This window comes from Trachurus japonicus, chromosome 11 (genome assembly GCF_045865225.1).
Source record: "Trachurus japonicus isolate A0001 chromosome 11, Traja_1.0".
NCBI lineage: Eukaryota > Metazoa > Chordata > Actinopteri > Carangiformes > Carangidae > Trachurus > Trachurus japonicus.
Window position 1 is genome coordinate 12,303,401 of NC_140917.1, and position 18,687 is coordinate 12,322,087.

Sequence of the window (18,687 nt, forward strand, 5' to 3'; positions counted from 1 at the left end):
AAATTAGTATGAACTTGACCTCAGACTTTTCAAATCTGGGAGTCTGCTCCTATTTGTTGAGGTTCAGTGTGACTGTACCTGAAGTGACACTAACTGATGTAACTAACATAATGCAAAGTCTTCTAGTCCATGGCTCAGTTCCTCCATATTTATTTCTCCACAGGGAAGAACATTTCAGAGACAACTCACAAGAATATACAGATATTTTTCCAAACTTGTACAGAATGAAACTCCCCAAGAACATATTAGGTTTTTTGTACTTCAATCAGATCAGAATGAAACATAAACATCTTCATATTTGGACACATAAGATCGGTCCTTATGCAACACACAACAATCAAGTTATCAAAATGACCAAACTTATAAACACCACACCTAAAAACGTCTGCGATGTTTTCTTGAACCAATTCACAGATTGGTGTTAGTACTAGTATTACTACAGTGAACTTTAACCCATGTCCAGACAACAGCAGAGAATTGAATCCTTCAGACTGGTTTACTGTCGCTGCCAAGACGAAGCCTCTGACGCCGTTTGCCTATTGGTCGTCTACGAACATTTCTGAACTGGTCCTTGTATCCTTTCCATCTGAAACTGGCCTCACACACTTGGCAGCTGAACGTGTTGTCATCGGCATGTTTTCTCACGTGTGCAGCTAAACTGTTACTCCGAGTGAAGCGTCGACCACAAACTGAACACTCTTATGGTTTTTCTCCACTGTGGGTTGTCACGTTGTGTCAAGTTCGACTCAAATCTAAAAGGTTCCTTACAAACTGGACATCTTTATAGTTTCTCTCCACTGTGAATTCTCATGTGTCTCCTCAGGTCTGTCTTGATGCCAAATGTTTTCTCACACTCAGAGCAGCTAAATGGTTTCTCTCCTGTGTGAGTTATCATGTGTTGTGTCAGCTGTGACTTCCTGCCAAATGTTTTACCACACTCAGAGCAGCTAAATGGTTTCTCTCCTGTGTGAGTTATCATGTGTTGTGTCAGCTCTGACTTTGTGCCAAATGTTTTACCACACTCAGAGCAGCTAAATGGTTTCTCTCCTGTGTGAATTATCATGTGTTTCATCAGGTTTGTCTTGATGCCAAATGTTTTACCACACTCAGAGCAGCTAAGTAGTTTCCTGTTAGTATCACAGTCATTATTTTCAGAGTTCAACCCAGACTGAGGTTCTTTTTTCTCTCTCTCCTCATCTTCACTGTCTTCAGTCTCAGATGAATCGGAGGTCTTGTCATTAGTATCTGGTAGTAAATGTCTGTCTGAACATGTGTTTCTGTCTGGTTCTGGTCCTCCATCAGTGTCTGTTTCCATGTGTTTAGGGGAGCTGCTGGCTGGAGGCTCTGCTCCTCCGTCCTCCTCAGTCTGACCCTGTTGAAGCTGTGAGAGCGGAGGTTTCTCGTCATCATCTTCATGTTCACTTTTCACAGGTAAAGGAATGAATTTGAACTCCTCTGGTCCTTGAAGCTGCTCTCCTCCATGAGTGGTCCAAGTATCCAATTCTTTTTTCTCCCTCTCCTCATCTCCACTGTCTTCAGTCTCAGATGAATCGGAGGTCTTGTCATTAGTATCTGGTTGTAAATGTCTGTCTGAACATGTGTTTCTGTCTGGTTCTGGTCCTCCATCAGTGTCTGTTTCCATGTGTTTAGGGGAGCTGCTGGCTGGAGGCTCTGCTCCTCCGTCCTCCTCAGTCTGACCCTGTTGAAGCTGTGAGAGCGGAGGTTTCTCTTCATTATCTTCATGTTCACTTTTCACAGGTAAAGGAATGAATTTCAACTCCTCTGGTCCTTGAAGCTGCTCTCCTCCATGAGTGGTCCAAGCGTTCTCCAGCTCTTCTTTTACACGAGGAGGCTCAGAGTCCCTCTGGTCCTGACTGGAGCTCCACTCCTGCTGCTCTGTGGGAACTTCCTGTGCCCTCACACACTCTGAAATACAAACATTACACACAGCTTAAAACAACTCACATCACTTGAGAAGCAAGGGACTGCTTTTCTAATACGCTTTGAGAGCACGAACATGACTGCAGTGTTCTCAGTCCGACTTGAAAATTATGGCCTTTAATAATGCATGTTCGGTTCTACCCTGTATATTTATTTTATAAAATATTAAATATGAAATAGATAAATAAACCACACTGATGCATTATTGAGCTTAAGCTAACAACCAACAAAAGGAGATCAGTGCTTGAATGGATGAATAATTTATTATCTAGTATCTGTTTATAATTTATTGCTTTTTGTTTTTAAACCTTTTACTGTATCTTAAAACGTCTTTGTTGTACCATTTTGTGGTACAGTAAATAAGATGATTAAACAGTCCCTCCAGGATTTCGCGGGCTTTTTTTGTGATTGTTGCGGCCTAAAATGCCTGAATTTGCGGCCACATTTTGAAAAAATTGCGGTGCATGTTGCGATGTTTTAAGCCCTTTTGTTGCGATTAAATTGCGGGAGACAGCGAAAGTTGCAAAAAAAAAGTTGCAGTTTTGTTCTGAATAATTAAAAATCAAAGGAAAATTGAAAATTTTGAAATGTCACAAATTAATGTGATGTCATGTTATACCAGCAATTTTCCACTTGTTAAGAAAGGCACAGGAAAATTATATAGAGTTGAAAGTTGTTTTACTTTTAATTAAAATGTCTGTTTAAAAATCGTGGTAAAAGAACTGTTTTATTAAAACAGTCCAGTTTTTGAATAAAAAGGGGAGGGTGGCTACTCAAGTCCAGGGCCAGGGCCTTAGGATGGGGCAAGGGGCACCTGGCTGCCGGCTGCTCTGCTCCGGCCCTGCAGTGGCGCACTCACTGGATCCCCCCTCGGCGAGTGCTGCGGGGTTGACACAGCCTCGGGTGGTCAACCAGGACAACTCACACACTCAACACGTTCAACTCAGCTTGTGTTCCTTTACTTATCACTTTGTGCACGTTGTATCAAGTTTCTTGCCGTCAGCCCAGCCACGCCGTTCCTCCGTGGACTCACTTTCAACCACCGCTCCGTCCAGACTCGCTACTCTCTGCTGTGTAACTCGCGGAAAGCACCGACAATTCGTCCAATTTGCGGAAAAGTTGCGGTGATTGTACAAAATTGCAAGATCGCAAAAATTCGCGGGGATTGGCTGAATTTGCGTTAATTGTTGCGATCGCAACATCGCGAATTCCTGGAGGGACTGATTAAACTGTTTGCATTAAGTTTTCAAGTAACAAGTTCCCGGGTATTTGTTTACATCGATCTGGTTTTCTCTTTTGTATGTTCTTCAATGAAATAACTGAAACCATATAACTAAACTCTACGCTCCCAGAAAATAACAAATCTTAACCTCTATTTTGACGTCTAATCGTGTTTTGAAACTGGAGTTGTTTTTCTTCAATGGCTGGTAGCTAGCCCAGCAAGGAGTTGGTGCTTGGAACCAGTTTTAAGAACCAATAACCAGGTGGTGGAAAAGCAAAGAACCGCTGCTAGTCAGGCACTGGCTCCGAACCAGCACTGGATCCAGCTCAGTGGAAAAGGGGGGAAACCCTACAACCACGGCATGTCACAAAACTATAACGCGCCCCATTGAATTAAATTGACTCCACTCAGGGCTGTCCCTGACCAAAATGGGGCCCTAAGCGTAAAAATTTTGTCGGGCCCTACTATAATCAATTATAATGCAAACTACAACCACTAATACTGGCAGTTTAGCAGTTCTATACTTATACCTATTACTATTACTGTCATTATTATCATCATTATTATTATTATTATATAGGCTACAACTACAATCCTAATAAAACATACTAATTCAGTACCAAAGAGACTGATATTTCAAAATTTAGTTCCTTCTGTCAACCAAAGTATCAAATATACCAATTTCTATCAATATTTATCTCTAATATCTCCTCCAAAGCTGCTTGTCATAGATTAAATTCACCAACAGATCCTTGTGTGGTGATAAAATAGATTATAAACTTTAGCCGAAAATATGACCAACAACTGATACATTTACCACTGCCTTTCAACAGAGGTGAATATGCAGACAAAGGTGTTAACAAGACATTTAATAAATGGTAAGGGCCACTGGAAAATGACTTTCATCTCCAGACCACAGTCCACATCTACAGTACTGTCTGGAGGCTAGCATCTCTCCTCCTACCTGCAGCAGCAGCAGCTGTGCTGAGCATGGAGGTTTAGTGCTTGCTTATGCCACAAAGTTTTACATTTTTACTAGTGCTGGCGTTAACACCATTAGCAGCATTAACGGACATTAACGGCGGTAACGGCGCCGTTAATACAACCCAGCAGCACTAACTTCAACAAATGCCCACCTTCGAGAGAAGCACGAGTTTCCTCTTGTTTTGCTTTTTCCCCTCTTGCTCGCACCTGACTCGTTCTTTTCGAAGCCATGATCACGTCTTCACCTGCAGCGCATGCATCTGACCAGTGATTGGTCAGATCGACGCATGACGGCGTGTGCGTTGTCAGATTACAAATAAAAAGGTCTCTTCTCCCTCTTCTCCTGCCTCGCGCTGACAGCTGATCTAGTAGCGCGCACCACGGCTGTGCATATGCGCATCCTTTGTGCAAAACGGGGCCCCTATTGGATCGCGGGGCCCTACGCACTGTGCGTGATCTGCGTGTAGGCAGGGGCGGCCCTGACCCCACTGCTCTTTTGCCCTCCTTTTTTTTTTTTTTTTAAGATTTCAAATTTTTTATCTTCCATCATGGCGTCCGTATCTCGCGCAAGTGGAACGTTCGTCACGTGCAAAGGGTCAATAGCGGTCAGTTGGTCAGTCCTCAACGCCACCAACATTTTTCCGTTACAGAGACAAACTGATTCTTCGTTAATAACTGACCTGCTCTCTGTAACAAAACCCGAGGGTTTAAAGGAGCATTAATGCAAATCCAAATTCGTCATTCGGCGACTAGATGGAGCCAGTGGCGAAGCATATCAGATATAAACACAGGGACGTGGAGAGAAGGTGTTCTACCGAGCGATTCAGTGACTGTAAGCAGCCCAACACTGCTACATTACAATTTACTACATTTTTCCGATTCAGAGGTCGGATCTTTCCAAGTTCCGAGTGCAATCGAACGCAGCAGGCGCCAGGCCGGCTTGTGTCATAACAAAGACAAATTTTGCATTTGCCCCGCAGACACTACACTGTTGGCTATTTTCTTTGTAAATTTAGTTATGGCTCCCTCCGACATATCTTTTGCATATTTCAGCTTATTTAATGCTATTACTGCTGTATTTACAATAATGCTCCTTTAACAAAGCAAATAGTAATGTTCACTCTTATTTGTTAAAAGTAATCCCCAGAGCCAGCTGTTTCCAGTGGTCTGCTGATTAGAACAGAAATAATATGCTGCACATAGTCCAGGTAATCTAGCTCATTTTGGACCCAAAAATAGAACTAATTGTAACAGAAACAGTGTTTCACTATATATCATTTCTTTGAGGTGTCCAGAACAACATACTAAAAGTCCTAGGAAATCCTAGTTGGGGAAATATGTTTAATTCTCATCAATCCAAAATTGATTTACTGTAAAGTCTATGGTGCCAATAAGGCCAGAAAACAATACACCCCAATGGGGCTATCCCCCCCCCCCCCCCCCAATACAATACAATACAATACAATACAATACAATGAAACTTTACAAAATGAAAAAATTAATGAAATGTAACATTTTTTGTATTATAAGTTTCTTTGAAAATTAATTTGAATAAGCAAATGAGCCATACACATGTATATGCCCAAAATACACCCAAATAGGCTTGTTTTTTTTCCTTTACCCCTACCACAATTAAACTTTACACAATGAAAGTATACATGAAAAGTAAAAAAGGTTGTATTACAAGTTTCTTTTAAAATGAATTTGATTATGCAAATGAGCAATACACTAATAGAATATGCCCAAAATACACCCGAATAGGCTTGTTTTTCCCCCGTTTACTCCTACCACAATGAAACTTCACCCAATGAAAGTATACATGAAAAGTAAATTTTTTTGTATTACAAGTTTCTTGGAAAATAAATTTGAATATGCAAATGAGTTCAACACTAATTGAGTTATGGCAGGGATGCAAACGGGTCAGGACCAAAAAAGAGAGGAATTTCCGAGGGGGGGGGGGGGGGGGGGGGGGCTCACCATTAACAAATAAGTACATTACAATATCACGGAAAAGTCAATTTCCAGTAGTTCAACCCCAACTAAGTATTGAGTGCATATAGATGGACATAGTTTTCAGAAGGCCAACATTTCTATATTAAAATGCTTTTAAAAAAGATCCTTTGCAATATTTCCATTTTGGAGATACTGATTTTTAGGTCTTCACTGAATGTTAGTCATAATTATTACTATTAAAATAAACTGAATAAATAAAGATATGGGATGTTTCATCCAGTGTGTAATGGACATATAGCCCTATATAATGTGTTAGTTTCACTTTAATTGAACACATTCTACATCGCGGAGGCGACGTCTTTAGGGCTTCCTTCACCTCTGAAACGGGGCATGTCCGGTGCACAGCTCCACGGACATGCACCGTTAATATAATACATCCATGACATGCACGGGGGGAAAAAACAGCGTCGCCGTTGCACCGACTGCACGCGGATACGCGCCGCTTAATGAGCGCGCATGTCGCGCGTCTACGTTTGAGGTCGGCTGTTATCAGTATAATCAGAGACAACCATGAATGAGTTCGCCTCAGTTTCACGTGATTGTCACTGTCAGCCTGTTAGAAAAACATTTTACTGACCCCAGCTGAGACGCCCCCCCCCCCTCAAAAACAAAAACTCTTCGGATCTGAACGATTCACACAAGTCACCTAATTGGTCATGAAAAAAGCGAGTTTCGCTTTTCGGCGCGCTGTTTGCATCCCTGTATGGTCAAGAAGCCATAAAGCCGCAAGCAGCAAAAACAGGGGCCAAATATCTAAGTTCTTAGTCCCGCTCATATGTTGTTGAACATAACAGCATATTTAACATAACATCACACACAGTCATTGAAACGACTTTAATGTATTCTGACTTTCTTCTGATGTTCTCTGCAAATTGAGGGGAAAGTCATTAGCTAAGGCTTGTTTGCTAATAAAAAATGGATTTAGAAAGCAACTGGAGACAAGACTGTGCAATCAATTCTTAAGGTCAAGTATTTTTGTGGCAACTAGTGACCCAGGTAAGTGTGGCAAGTGACATCAAATTGTGTGTATGCATTGGTCAAGTATGGCAAGTGACTTCACATTGTGTGTATGCATGGGTTAATTTACTGAATGGAAATGAATGTGTTAAGTTATTTGGCCCCTGTTTTTGCTGTTTGCGGCTTTATGGCTTCTTCTCTTCTTCATATCCATTTTCAAAGAAACTTGTAATACAAAAAATGTTACATTTCATCGATACTTTCAATGTGTAAACTTTCATTGTGATAGCAGTAAAGGAAAAATAAAGGAAAAATATAGCCCCATTGGTATTGTATTGTTGCCTGGCCTCATTGGCATCATAGACTTTTATACAGTAGCCTAAATCAATCTTGGATTGATGAGAATTAAACATATTTCCCCAACTAGGATTTCTTAGGACTTTTAGTATGTTGTTCTGGACACCTCATAGTAATGGTGTCTGGTGAAAAACATTCTGTTACAATTATTCTGTCGGAAAACGCTATTTTGCCTGGACCAACAGTGCTCTGGCGTCCTGTTACTTCTGCTGCTCAACTGTTCAAGATGGCGGCCGCATTTCTTGCGCCCCAGCAGCCGATGCGGCGTCTACTCTTCATGTTTATAACGGTCAGTTGGTCCGTCCTCAACGCCGCCAACGTTTCCCCGTTACATCAAACCGAGACAAACTGATTCTCCGTTAATAACTGACCTGCTCTCTGTAACAAAACCCGAGGGTTTAACAAAGCGTCCAGTTGTTTCCTCTGTCGCTGCTTCTCCTGCTCTGACCGACATAGCTCCTCCTCGTACTCCGCCACGGTTCTTTCAATCAGAACAAAGATCTCTTCGACGGCCGAACTCAGTCGCTGCTCCACCAGCGCTCTCAGCACCTGGACTTTAGCCATGTTCACTCAGACACACACACACACACACTCACTCCCCGTGAGACAGCAGCGAGAAGCAAGAAGCTCCACGAGGAGTCCGTTTCCTGTATCCGTGTCACGTGGGTGTCGCCACCACTCCGCCCCTTCAGGGACCAGCAGCAGCAAGTTGTCTCAAACGCACAGAGGGTTGGAAATATTCCTTGGTTTGCACACGTGTTTTGCTATCCACAAATACTACATATTTGTAAATAAATATTTTTCCATTTGTAAAAACAAAAAAGCCACGGTCGAGATCCACAAACAAACAGCTGGTGATTCACAAATGGCCCGCCCTCGTCACCAGTAGGGGGCAGTGTTGGCAAGTAGCTGAATTAAAATTATGAAGAAGATTGCTACTGGAAACTGGATTATCTCGAGAAGTTATTTTAATTCCCTGTTCCCTGTTAATACATCACTTAATTAAGTTTTAATATGTTTTCATGCGAGAAAGTAACTGTTTAGATCCCCAATATGTGGTTAGTTTATCCAATGACGCCTGTTTGGAGGTTTGCTCCGTCGTGAAGCTCCACCTGGCTAACGACTCTCAATGAATTAGAATATTAAGGAAAAGTTTACTTACCGTATGTCAGTAATTCAATTCAAAGGGTGAAACTAATACATTATATAGATCCATTACACACATAACTAAACATTTCATGTCTTTATTTATTTACTTTATTTTATGTGTAATGATTATGGCTTATATTAAATGAAGATCTAAAATTCAGTATCTAAAAAAAACTATAGGAAAAAAGACCAATTTAAAGAACATTTTTAAAATGGAAATGTTTGCTTTCTGATAAGTTTGTCCATCTATATGCTCTCAATAGAGAGCCTAAGCGGAAGCAGGAAGTAGCCTAACGTTGCCATGGGACCTCAACTCGGAAAAAGTCTCCATGTAAGTGAACGGGAGTCAAAGTTTTATTTTGTGATCCGATTGAATTGCGCCATGAGAAAAAAATATGACCTCTACCACTTTAAAACATCACGTTTCATGCCGAGAAATCAGCAGTCTATTGTTAAACAGCAACGGAAGAATGTAGGCTATTTTGTGTGACGACGCTCTACGGACTACAAGTCTGGTGTCCCACAAAAAATACATCACCAACTGACACGGGAAAGGGCGGCATTTGGTGTGTGACGTCACCTACGCGACTTGTAGTCTTTCTGATTGCGGATTCTTCTGAATTTTATTTTACAATAGTTTTACAACAAACTGCTGATTTCTCGGGATGAAACCTGATGTTTTAAACAGGTAGAGGTCATATTCTTTTTCTCATGGCACAATTCAATCGGATCACGAAATAAAACTTTGACTCCCGTTCACTTACACAGTGGCGCCGCCGGCCGGAATCCGTGTGCGTACAATTTTTTTCATAGGTGAAAAAAAAGCAATTTTGTTTATTTTGAGGGGGTGTGATAAAGACGCTTGTTGTTTTTAACAGGCTAAACGTGCTGAGTTCATTGATTGTTAAACCAATCACGGGAACCCTAACGTAAAAGCCAGTGATTGTCGTGACGTTTACGTCATGTCATCTGTCTCTTTTTGATTTCTGGCGCCTATTTACACTACCGCTAGTGATGATTACGCCCGGTCCAGTATAGAAATGTCAAAAAGACAGTTGAGCCTTTTCCAGGCATTTGGAAAAAAAGAAGAGATCCAAACCCACGCTCACAAACACGCAGCAGAGCAGCGATAATGAAGGTCTCTCCTCTCTAACTCCAAACTCACTCGTCTGCACCGCGATTATGGACTCATAGGCGCCGATTCCAGGTTGAGCCCCCACTGGGGGAGCCTCGGCCCATCAGCTGTGTGTCTGTGGGCATGTGTAGCCCGTGTGTGTGTAGCCTGTGTGAATGTGTGTGTTAATCTCTCACGCGCTCTGTTAAGATGAATAAACACAAACCGCTGCGCATCTGGCACAATCCGACGTCGATGTTAAGCACACGTTGTTATTGATATTGTAGCGTCCGAGCCGATGTAACTACAACAACATAACACAAACCTATCTGACAGGTCTCACTTCTTCCTCTGCTCCTCCTCACTCTCACACTCACACACACAGACAGACAGACAGACAGACACACACACACACACACACACACAGGTCTTCCTCACACTCACCCCGGCCCCTCAGTTTCTCATCCAACCATACCCTACCTGCCCGTACCGTACACATTCATAGTCAGTCAGAAATCACACAACTTAAACATCATAACAACAACATTACTGCGGGGTCGCAACAATATTTTCAGTTGTGCAGTATATTAATGAGCGACAAGTCCCATTGCTACGTGGCATGATAAGCGCAGTGTTTGTAGAGCCTGGTGTGCGACCCCCCCCCCACCGCCACTTCACTTACATGGAGACTTTTTCCGAGTTAAGGTCCCATAGTGACCGTTACTTCCTGCTTCCACTTAGGCTCTCTATACTTGATGGGGGCTTTTTGACTTGAACTACTGGAAATAGACTTTTTCATGTCATTCAATATATTGAGATGCACCTGTAAAACTCAAGGATGTGGGACATTGAAACATGCTATGTGAGTGTGAGTAACTGTGTTCAGTAAGTAACTGTGTGATTAACTGTGTGAGTGAGTAAGTGTACGAGTGTGAGTACAGCAACTGTGTTCAGTGAGTAACTGTGTTGAGGGAGTAACTGTGTAAGTAACTGTGTGTTCAGCAAGTAACTGTGTGATTATGAGTAGGCTGTGTGTGTAATATGTACTTAAAGACCCCTCCCATGAAAATTTTCTTTGTGCTTTTCACATGTTCCTGTGGCATTTTTCCTGTGTTAGAGGACATATCAGCAGAAAAGGAAGTGCAAAATTGCATTTCTGAGTTTTTCTGCCTTCAAATTGCTGTGAACCAATGGCAGACGCAAACTGGCAGTTTCAGGGAGACTGGAGCTGACGTGTCACAACCCCAGGGGAGGGCACTAGCGCTACAAGCTCCCGCCCCGCTCTGCATCTGGCCCAGAGGTGAAAGGCTTGACAGCTCGGTGTAGCTGTCTGTGTAGCTGTCAAGGTATAACAGGTATAGCTCAGCTGGTAGAGCAGCTTGCACCGTGAGCAAGGACTTTATTTGCGAGGGGGTAGCTGGGCGGGGCAGCGCACTCTCTGCCCACCCTCCAGAGGCGCATTGCTAATGAGCTGCTGGTGCTGTGCAGAAGAAGAGCCCTGGGAAATGGCACAGGTTTTGTGACTTTGGCTAAAAATGTCATAATCACAATTTAAAGACCACAGAGAATGTTTTAAAATAACCAAAAAGGGTCGTGGGAGGGGGACTGTATTTCAACATTTAGAGACTCCGATTACAATTGATTGTTCGAGAGACAAATTCATCGACATAGTCTGTGGACCCCCTGAAATAGCCTTGGCCACCCCCTGGCCACCCCAAGGATAAAAGTCTAGCTCCGCCACTGGCTAACGTTACCGCCGGACGAGCGGTTCATCACAGAGGCAGCAGCCGGGCTACTGAGGTGGTCGGCCGGCTAACCTACATTGTCATCCCGGGGATATACAATAAACAGACAATAAATGTAGAACCGATTTTGACTCATTTTTCTCCTTTTAACTGCTAGCTGCGGCTAATGGATAATAATAAGACAGTAGTGATGAGGGAGAGGAGAGGGTGTGTAAGTTAGTGACCTGCCTGCTGCTGTGTGCGTGTGTGAAGGGAGAGAGAGAGAGAGAGTGGCAACAGGGGGGGTTAGATAGATAGATAGGTGATAGATGATTTTTAGTATGGCTTTTAACAGGGCTTTCAGTTGTGCTGGGTCGTTTGCTGGCGGGCGAAGAGCTTCCCAAACAGTCATTTGGATCCACCACTTGCCCTCATGTATCCATTCCATGGATAGACTGTAAAGATCCATTCGAAGGCGGTCGGGGAATCGCTGACGTCAGCGCGTGAAATTCACCCCCTGAATTGCAGCGCATTATGCAGCACAGACCCCGTTCAAGGCAATGGAGAGATACGCGGGTGGGCTCATTCTTTTTGGTTTTGAACGCTTCCTCACCCATTATTATTTAAAAAACATAAAACGCATGCGTATTTTCTCACAAATCCTGCCCTATGATCCTTTAAGTAGTGAGTGTATCAGAAAAGTGCAGATAATGAGGAACAGCATTTCAGTAACTTCATATTGATTTACTGGATGTTAAAATTGTTGATGCTAATGAGGAAGATTTTTAAAAACCAAAATCATGAATCTGAGGTTACAATCTAAAACTTTTAAACTGTCTGTGTGATCTATTTCATTACAGTCTTCATCTGCTAGTATCCACAACTAAATAAATACATTTAAACAGTGTGTTTCACCTCTTTTTATGTAGTCGAGTGGACAAAGACACGTAAATTAGTATGAACTTGACCTCAGACTTTTCAAATCTGGGAGTCTGCTCCTATTTGTTGAGGTTTAGTGTGACTGTACCTGAAGTGACACTAACTGATGTAACTAACATAATGCAAAGTCTTCTAGTCCATGGCTCAGTTCCTCCATATTTATTTCTCCACAGGGAGGAACATTTCAGAGACAACTCACAAGAATATACAGATATTTTTCCAAACTTGTACAGAATGAAACTCCCCAAGAACATATTAGGTTTTTTGTACTTCAATCAGATCAGAATGAAACATAAACATCTTCATATTTGGACACATAAGATCGGTCCTTATGCAACACACAACCATCAAGTTATCAAAATGACCAAACTTATGAACACCACACCTAAAAACGTCTGCGATGTTTTCTTGAACCAATTCACAGATTGGTGTTAGTACTAGTATTACTACAGTGAACTTTAACCCATGTCCAGACAACAGCAGAGCATTGAATCCTTCAGACTGGTTTACTGTCGCTGCCAAGACGACGCCTCTGACGCCGTTTGCCTATTGGTCGTCTACGAACCTTTCTGAACTGGTCCTTGTATCCTTTCCATCTGAAACTGGCCTCACACACTTGGCAGCTGAACGTGTTGTCATCGGCATGTTTTCTCATGTGTGCAGCTAAACTGTTACTCCGAGTGAAGCGTCGACCACAATCTGAACACTCGTATGGTTTTTCTCCACTGTGGGTTGTCATGTGTTGTTTCAAGTTCGACTCAAATCTAAAAGGTTCCTTACAAACTGGACATCTTTATAGTTTCTCTCCACTGTGAATTCTCATGTGTCCCGTCAGGTCCGTCTTCCTGCGAAATGTTTTATCACACTCAGAGCAGCTAAATGGTTTCTCTCCTGTGTGAGTTGTCATGTGTCCTGTCAGATGTGACTTCCTGCCAAATGTTTTACCACACTCAGAGCAGCTAAATGGTTTCTGTCCTGTGTGAATTCTCATGTGTTTCATCAGGTCTCCCTTCCTGCTAAATGTTTTATCACACTCGGAGCAGCTAAACGGTTTCTCTCCTGTGTGAGTTATCATGTGTCCTGTCAGCTCTGACTTTGTGCCAAATGTTTTACCACACTCAGAGCAGCTAAATGGTTTCTCTCCACTGTGAATTCTCATGTGTTTCATCAGGTTTGTCTTGATGCGAAATGTTTTACCACACTCAGAGCAGCTAAATGGTTTCTCTCCTGTGTGAATTCTAATGTGTCCTGTCAGATGTGGCTTCGTGCCAAATGTTTTATCACACTCAGAGCAGATAAATGGTTTCTGTCCTCTGTGAATTCTCATGTGTTTCATCAGGTTTGTCTTGATGCCAAATGTTTTACCACACTCAGAGCAGCTGAATGGTTTCTCTCCTGTGTGAGTTCTCATGTGTTGTGTCAGCTCTGACTTTGTGCCAAATGTTTTACCACACTCAGAGCAGCTGAATGGTTTCTCTCCTGTGTGAGTTCTCATGTGCCTCGTCAGGTCTGTCTTGATGCCAAATGTTTTACCACACTCAGAGCAGCTAAATGGTTTCTCTCCTGTGTGAATTATCATGTGCCTCGTCAGGTTTGTCTTGAAGCCAAATGTTTTACCACACTCAGAGCAGCTGAATGGTTTCTCTCCTGTGTGAGTTCTCATGTGTTGTGTCAGCTCTGACTTTGTGCCAAATGTTTTACCACACTCAGAGCAGCTAAATGGTTTCTTTCCTGTGTGAGTTATCATGTGTGTAATCAGGTTTGTCTTGATGCCAAATGTTTTACCACACTCAGAGCAGCTATGTAGTTTCCTGTTAGTATCACAGCCATTATTTTCAGAGTTCAACCCAGACTGAGGTTCTTTTTTCTCCCTCTCCTCATCTTCACTGTCTTCAGTGTCAGATGATTCGGAGGTCTTGTCATTAGTATCTGGTAGTAAATGTCTGTCTGAACATGTGTTTCTGTCTGGTTCTGGTCCTCCATCAGTGTCTGTTTCCATGTGTTTAGGGGAGCTGCTGGCTGGAGGCTCTGCTCCTCCGTCCTCCTCAGTCTGACCCTGTTGAAGCTGTGAGAGCGGAGGTTTCTCTTCATTATCTTCATGTTCACTTTTCACAGGTAAAGGAATGACTTTCAACTCCTCTGGTCCTTGAAGCTGCTCTCCTCCATGAGTGGTCCAAGTATCCAATTCTTTTTTCTCCCTCTCCTCATCTTCACTGTCTTCAGTCTCAGATGATTCAGAGGTCTTGTCATTAGTATCTGGTTGTAAATGTCTGTCTGAACATGTGTTTCTGTCTGGTTCTGGTCCTCCATCAGTGTCTGTTTCCATGTGTTTAGGGGAGCTGCTGGCTGGAGGCTCTGCTCCTCCGTCCTCCTCAGTCTGACCCTGTTGAAGCTGTGAGAGCGGAGGTTTCTCTTCATTATCTTCATGTTCACTTTTCACAAGTAAAAGAATGACTTTCAACTCCTCTGGTCCTTGAAGCTGCTCTCCTCCATGAGTGGTCCAAGCGTTCTCCAGCTCTTCTTTTACACGAGGAGGCTCAGAGTCCCTCTGGTCCTGACTGGAGCTCCACTCCTGCTGCTCTGTGGGAACTTCCTGTGCCCTCACACACTCTGAAATACAAACATTACACACAACTTAAAACAACTCACATCACTTGAGAAGCAAGGGACTGCTTTTCTAATACGCTTTGAGAGCACAAACATCACTGCAGTGTTCTCAGTCCAACTTGAAAATTATGGCCTTTCATAATGCATGTTCGGTTCTACCCTGTATATTTATTTCATAAAATATTGAATATTAAATAGATAAATAAACCACACTGATGCATTATTGAGCTTAAGCCAACAACCAACAAAAGGAGATCAGTGCTTGAATGGAGGCATAATTTATTATCTAGTATCTGTTTATAATTTATTGCTTTTTGTTTTTAAACCTTTTACTGTATCTTAAAACGTCTTTGTTGTACCATTTTGTGGTACAGTAAATAAGATAATTAAACTGTTTGCATTAAGTTTTCAAGTAACAAGTTCCCGGGTATTTGTTTACATCGATCTGGTTTCCTCTTTTGTATGTTCTTCAATGAAATAACTGAAACCATATAATTACTCTATAACTCTACGCTCCCAGAAAATAACAAATCTTAACCTCTATTTTGACGTCTAATCGTGTTTTGAAACTGGAGTTGTTTTTCTTCAATGGCTGGTAGCTAGCCCAGCAAGGAGTTGGTGCTTGGAACCAGTTTTAAGCAAAGAACCGCTGCTAGTCAGGCACTGGCTCCGAACCAGCACTGGAACCAGCTCAGTGGAAAAGGGGGGAAACCCTACAACCACGGCATGTCACAAAACTATAACGCGCCCCATTGAATTAAATTGACTCCACTGCTCTTTTGCCCTCCTTTTTTTATCTTCCATCATGGCGTCCGTATCTCGCGCAAGTGGAACGTTCGTCACATGCAAAGGGTCAATAACGGTCAGTTGGTCCGTCCTCAACGCCACCAACATTTTTCCGTTACAGAGACAAACTGATTCTTCGTTAATAACTGACCTGCTCTCTGTAACAAAACCCGAGGGTTTAAAGGAGCATTAACGCAAATCCAAATTCTTAATTCGGCCACTAGATGGAGCCAGTGGCGAAGCATATCAGATAACAAGGGGGCGTCTCTCCTCAATACATGTTATGCTTTATGGTATTTAAAAATCAGCTGTCAGAGAGAGCGCAGCCTCGTTTGGTGATAAGAAGAACAGGTTCTCTAGTGTAGGACATGAGGAGAAAAAACATGGAGGTTTTCTGTAACATTACAAAACAGCGCCCCTGTTTTTGCTGTTTGCGGCTTTATGGCTTCTTGACCATAAGTCAATTAGTGTTGAGCTCATTTGCATATTTAAAATAAAATTTCCAAGAAACTTGAAATACAGAAATGTTACTTTTTATCGGGGTTTCCGCTACATGTAATTGATCGTGGCGCACCGCCACGGCAAAATAAAAGCCGCCACACCTTCAGAATGATGATTTTTTTTTTTTTTTTTTATGTTAAAGGCCCCATGGCATGAAAAACGTGATTTTTGTTATTTTTTCGTGCTTGGGGAGGTCTCTGGGCCACGTATATACTGCCCCATGCATCAAACTAGTCATAAACGGAGAAACACACACCGCCCATTTGTAGGAACATTCTCTTTAAGACGAGCAGATAGCACTTCCTCCTTTCTGTGATGTCACACACAAGGTAACTCCGCCCACCGTGACCAGTTGTTTGTTTGTTTTTCAATTTTTATGAATGCAGCTTAAGCCTGCCACACACATAAAGATTTTATAAATCTCAACCGATTTATTATCTGTGAGAGACCCCACACATGAAGATAAAAAATCTGTGATTGAACAGTTTTGATCGTATTGTGTGTGGTGTGCTGCGATATTCCAAACACAACACACCACACACATTAAGATTTTTCAGAATCTTGACCCTCTGGTCAGAAAACAATCCGGCATCAGCAGCGATACCAGGGGTGTCGTTGTAGCTACCATGGATGTCGGGTCTATTTCCGGAATGGACAATGAGAGTGACGTAATTTTTTTTTTTTAATGAAAGCGGGACACTTCAGCCTTTACAACGATCCCATCTGTGTGTGTCTGTGTGTATGTGGCTCCGGACACCGAGCAGTCAAGCGGCTGTCCAATAGGGAGCCGTGCGCTGTCACATGACGGGCTGTGAGCGGCGGTCACATGATCGTTTAAACATGGCTGCTGTATTGCTGGCTGTTGCCGGCTACGAGCGCTACTGTCTTTGCTATCGGCTTCAGGAAACCTCCCGTGTATGCGTGAATGTCTGTGTGAACCTCATGTAACACCAGGGCTGCACCGTGGCTCTCTGTGAGGTTGCCGGTGTTGTGTCGAGAAGTGGCTTGTCACCGCGAGCAGCATGCAGAGCTCGGTGAGCAGGCGCTTCTCCGCACAACACCGGCTCTCCACACACAAGATGACTTTTGATTGCAACGGCCACCGAAGTCGGCCCCGATAATCGTAAATATTGAACATGTTTAATACTTACGATTATCGGCGCCGAACGTTTTCCGAGCCGATTGTCGGGGGAATTTTGACTCTTAACACACCACACACTACAAGAGAATCTTATAAGATAATCGTAAAACCTTAAGATAATCGGGCGGTGTCTGTCCGTGGTCGGAAGGGGGAAAATCGGGGCAAAATCAGCTTGATTATCTTTATGTGTGTGGCAGGCTTTAGGTTTCAGTTACTTGCCTGTGATTGGCCCGACCACATGCCACTCAAAAACAGTCAGCCAATCAGAGGAGATTGAGATTGTTGTCTGGCCTCATTGGCATCATAGACATTATACAGTAAATCAATCTTGGATTGATGAGAATTAAACATATTTCCCCAACTAGGATTTCTTAGGACTTTTAGTATGTTGTTCTGGACACCTCATAGTAAAGGTGTCTGGTGAAAAACATTCTGTTACAATTATTCTGTCGGAAAACGCTATTTTGCCTGGACCAACAGTGCTCTGGCGTCCTGTTACTTCTGCTGCTCAACTGTTCAAGATGGCGGCCGCATTTCTTGCTCCCCAGCAGCCGATGCGGCGTCTACTCTTCATGTTTATAACGGTCAGTTGGTCCGTCCTCAACGCCGCCAACGTTTCCCCGTTACATCAAACCGAGACAAACTGATTCTCCGTTAATAACTGACCTGCTCTCTGTAACAAAACCCGAGGGTTTAACAAAGCGTCCAGTTGTTTCCTCTGTCGCTGCTTCTCCTGCTCTGACCGACATAGCTCCTCCTCGTACTCCGCCACGGTTCTTTCAATCAGAACAAAGATCTCTTCGACGGCCGAACTCAGTCGCTGCTCCACCAGCGCTCTCAGCACCTGGACTTTAGCCATGTTCACTCAGACACACACAGACACACACTCACTCCCCGTGAGACAGCAGCGAGAAGGAGGAAGCTCCACGAGGAGTCCGTTTCCTGTATCCGTGTCACGTGGGTGTCGCCACCACTCCGCCCCTTCAGGGACCAGCAGCAGCAAGTTGTCTCAAACACACAGAGGGTTGGAAATATTCCTTGGTTTGCACACGTGTTTTGTTATCCACAAATACTACATATTTGTAAATAAATATTTTTCCATTTGTAAAAACAAAAAAGCCACGGTCGAGATCCACAAACAAACAGCTGGTGATTCACAAATGGCCCGCCCTCGTCACCAGTAGGGGGCAGTGTTGGCAAGTAGCTGAATTAAAATTATGAAGAAGATTGCTACTGGAAACTGGATTATCTC

General features: G+C 43.0%; 1 protein-coding gene and 1 pseudogene across 1 annotated transcript; both read right to left on the minus strand.

Moving 5' to 3' along the window:
• Nucleotides 1-781: 781 nt before the first annotated feature.
• LOC146978325 (uncharacterized) lies at nucleotides 782-8,038 on the minus strand. Its single transcript, XM_085790595.1, has 3 exons — nucleotides 7,846-8,038; nucleotides 1,699-1,926; nucleotides 782-1,572 (listed from the first exon to the last, which is right to left on the minus strand). Exons 1-3 carry the CDS (start codon nucleotides 8,036-8,038, stop codon nucleotides 782-784), a joined length of 1,212 nt encoding a protein of 403 aa, XP_085646721.1.
• Nucleotides 8,039-12,662: 4,624 nt separating this feature from the next.
• LOC146978326 (uncharacterized) lies at nucleotides 12,663-18,337 on the minus strand (annotated as a pseudogene).
• Between the last annotated feature and the right edge of the window lie 350 nt (nucleotides 18,338-18,687).

What these genes read in the sequence shown, in the direction of transcription:
- LOC146978325 (XM_085790595.1), bottom strand. Translation starts at nt 8,038, where the DNA reads ATGGCTAAAGTCCAGGTGCTGAGAGCGCTGGTGGAGCAGCGACTGAGT. An exon ending in GGTTTTGTTACAGAGAGCAG is followed by an intron (nt 1,927 to 7,845) that starts GTCAGTTATTAA and finishes TTTGTATTTCAG; the next exon opens with AGTGTGTGAGGGCACAGGAA. An exon ending in GCTCTCACAGCTTCAACAGG is followed by an intron (nt 1,573 to 1,698) that starts GTCAGACTGAGG and finishes ATTTACAACCAG; the next exon opens with ATACTAATGACAAGACCTCC.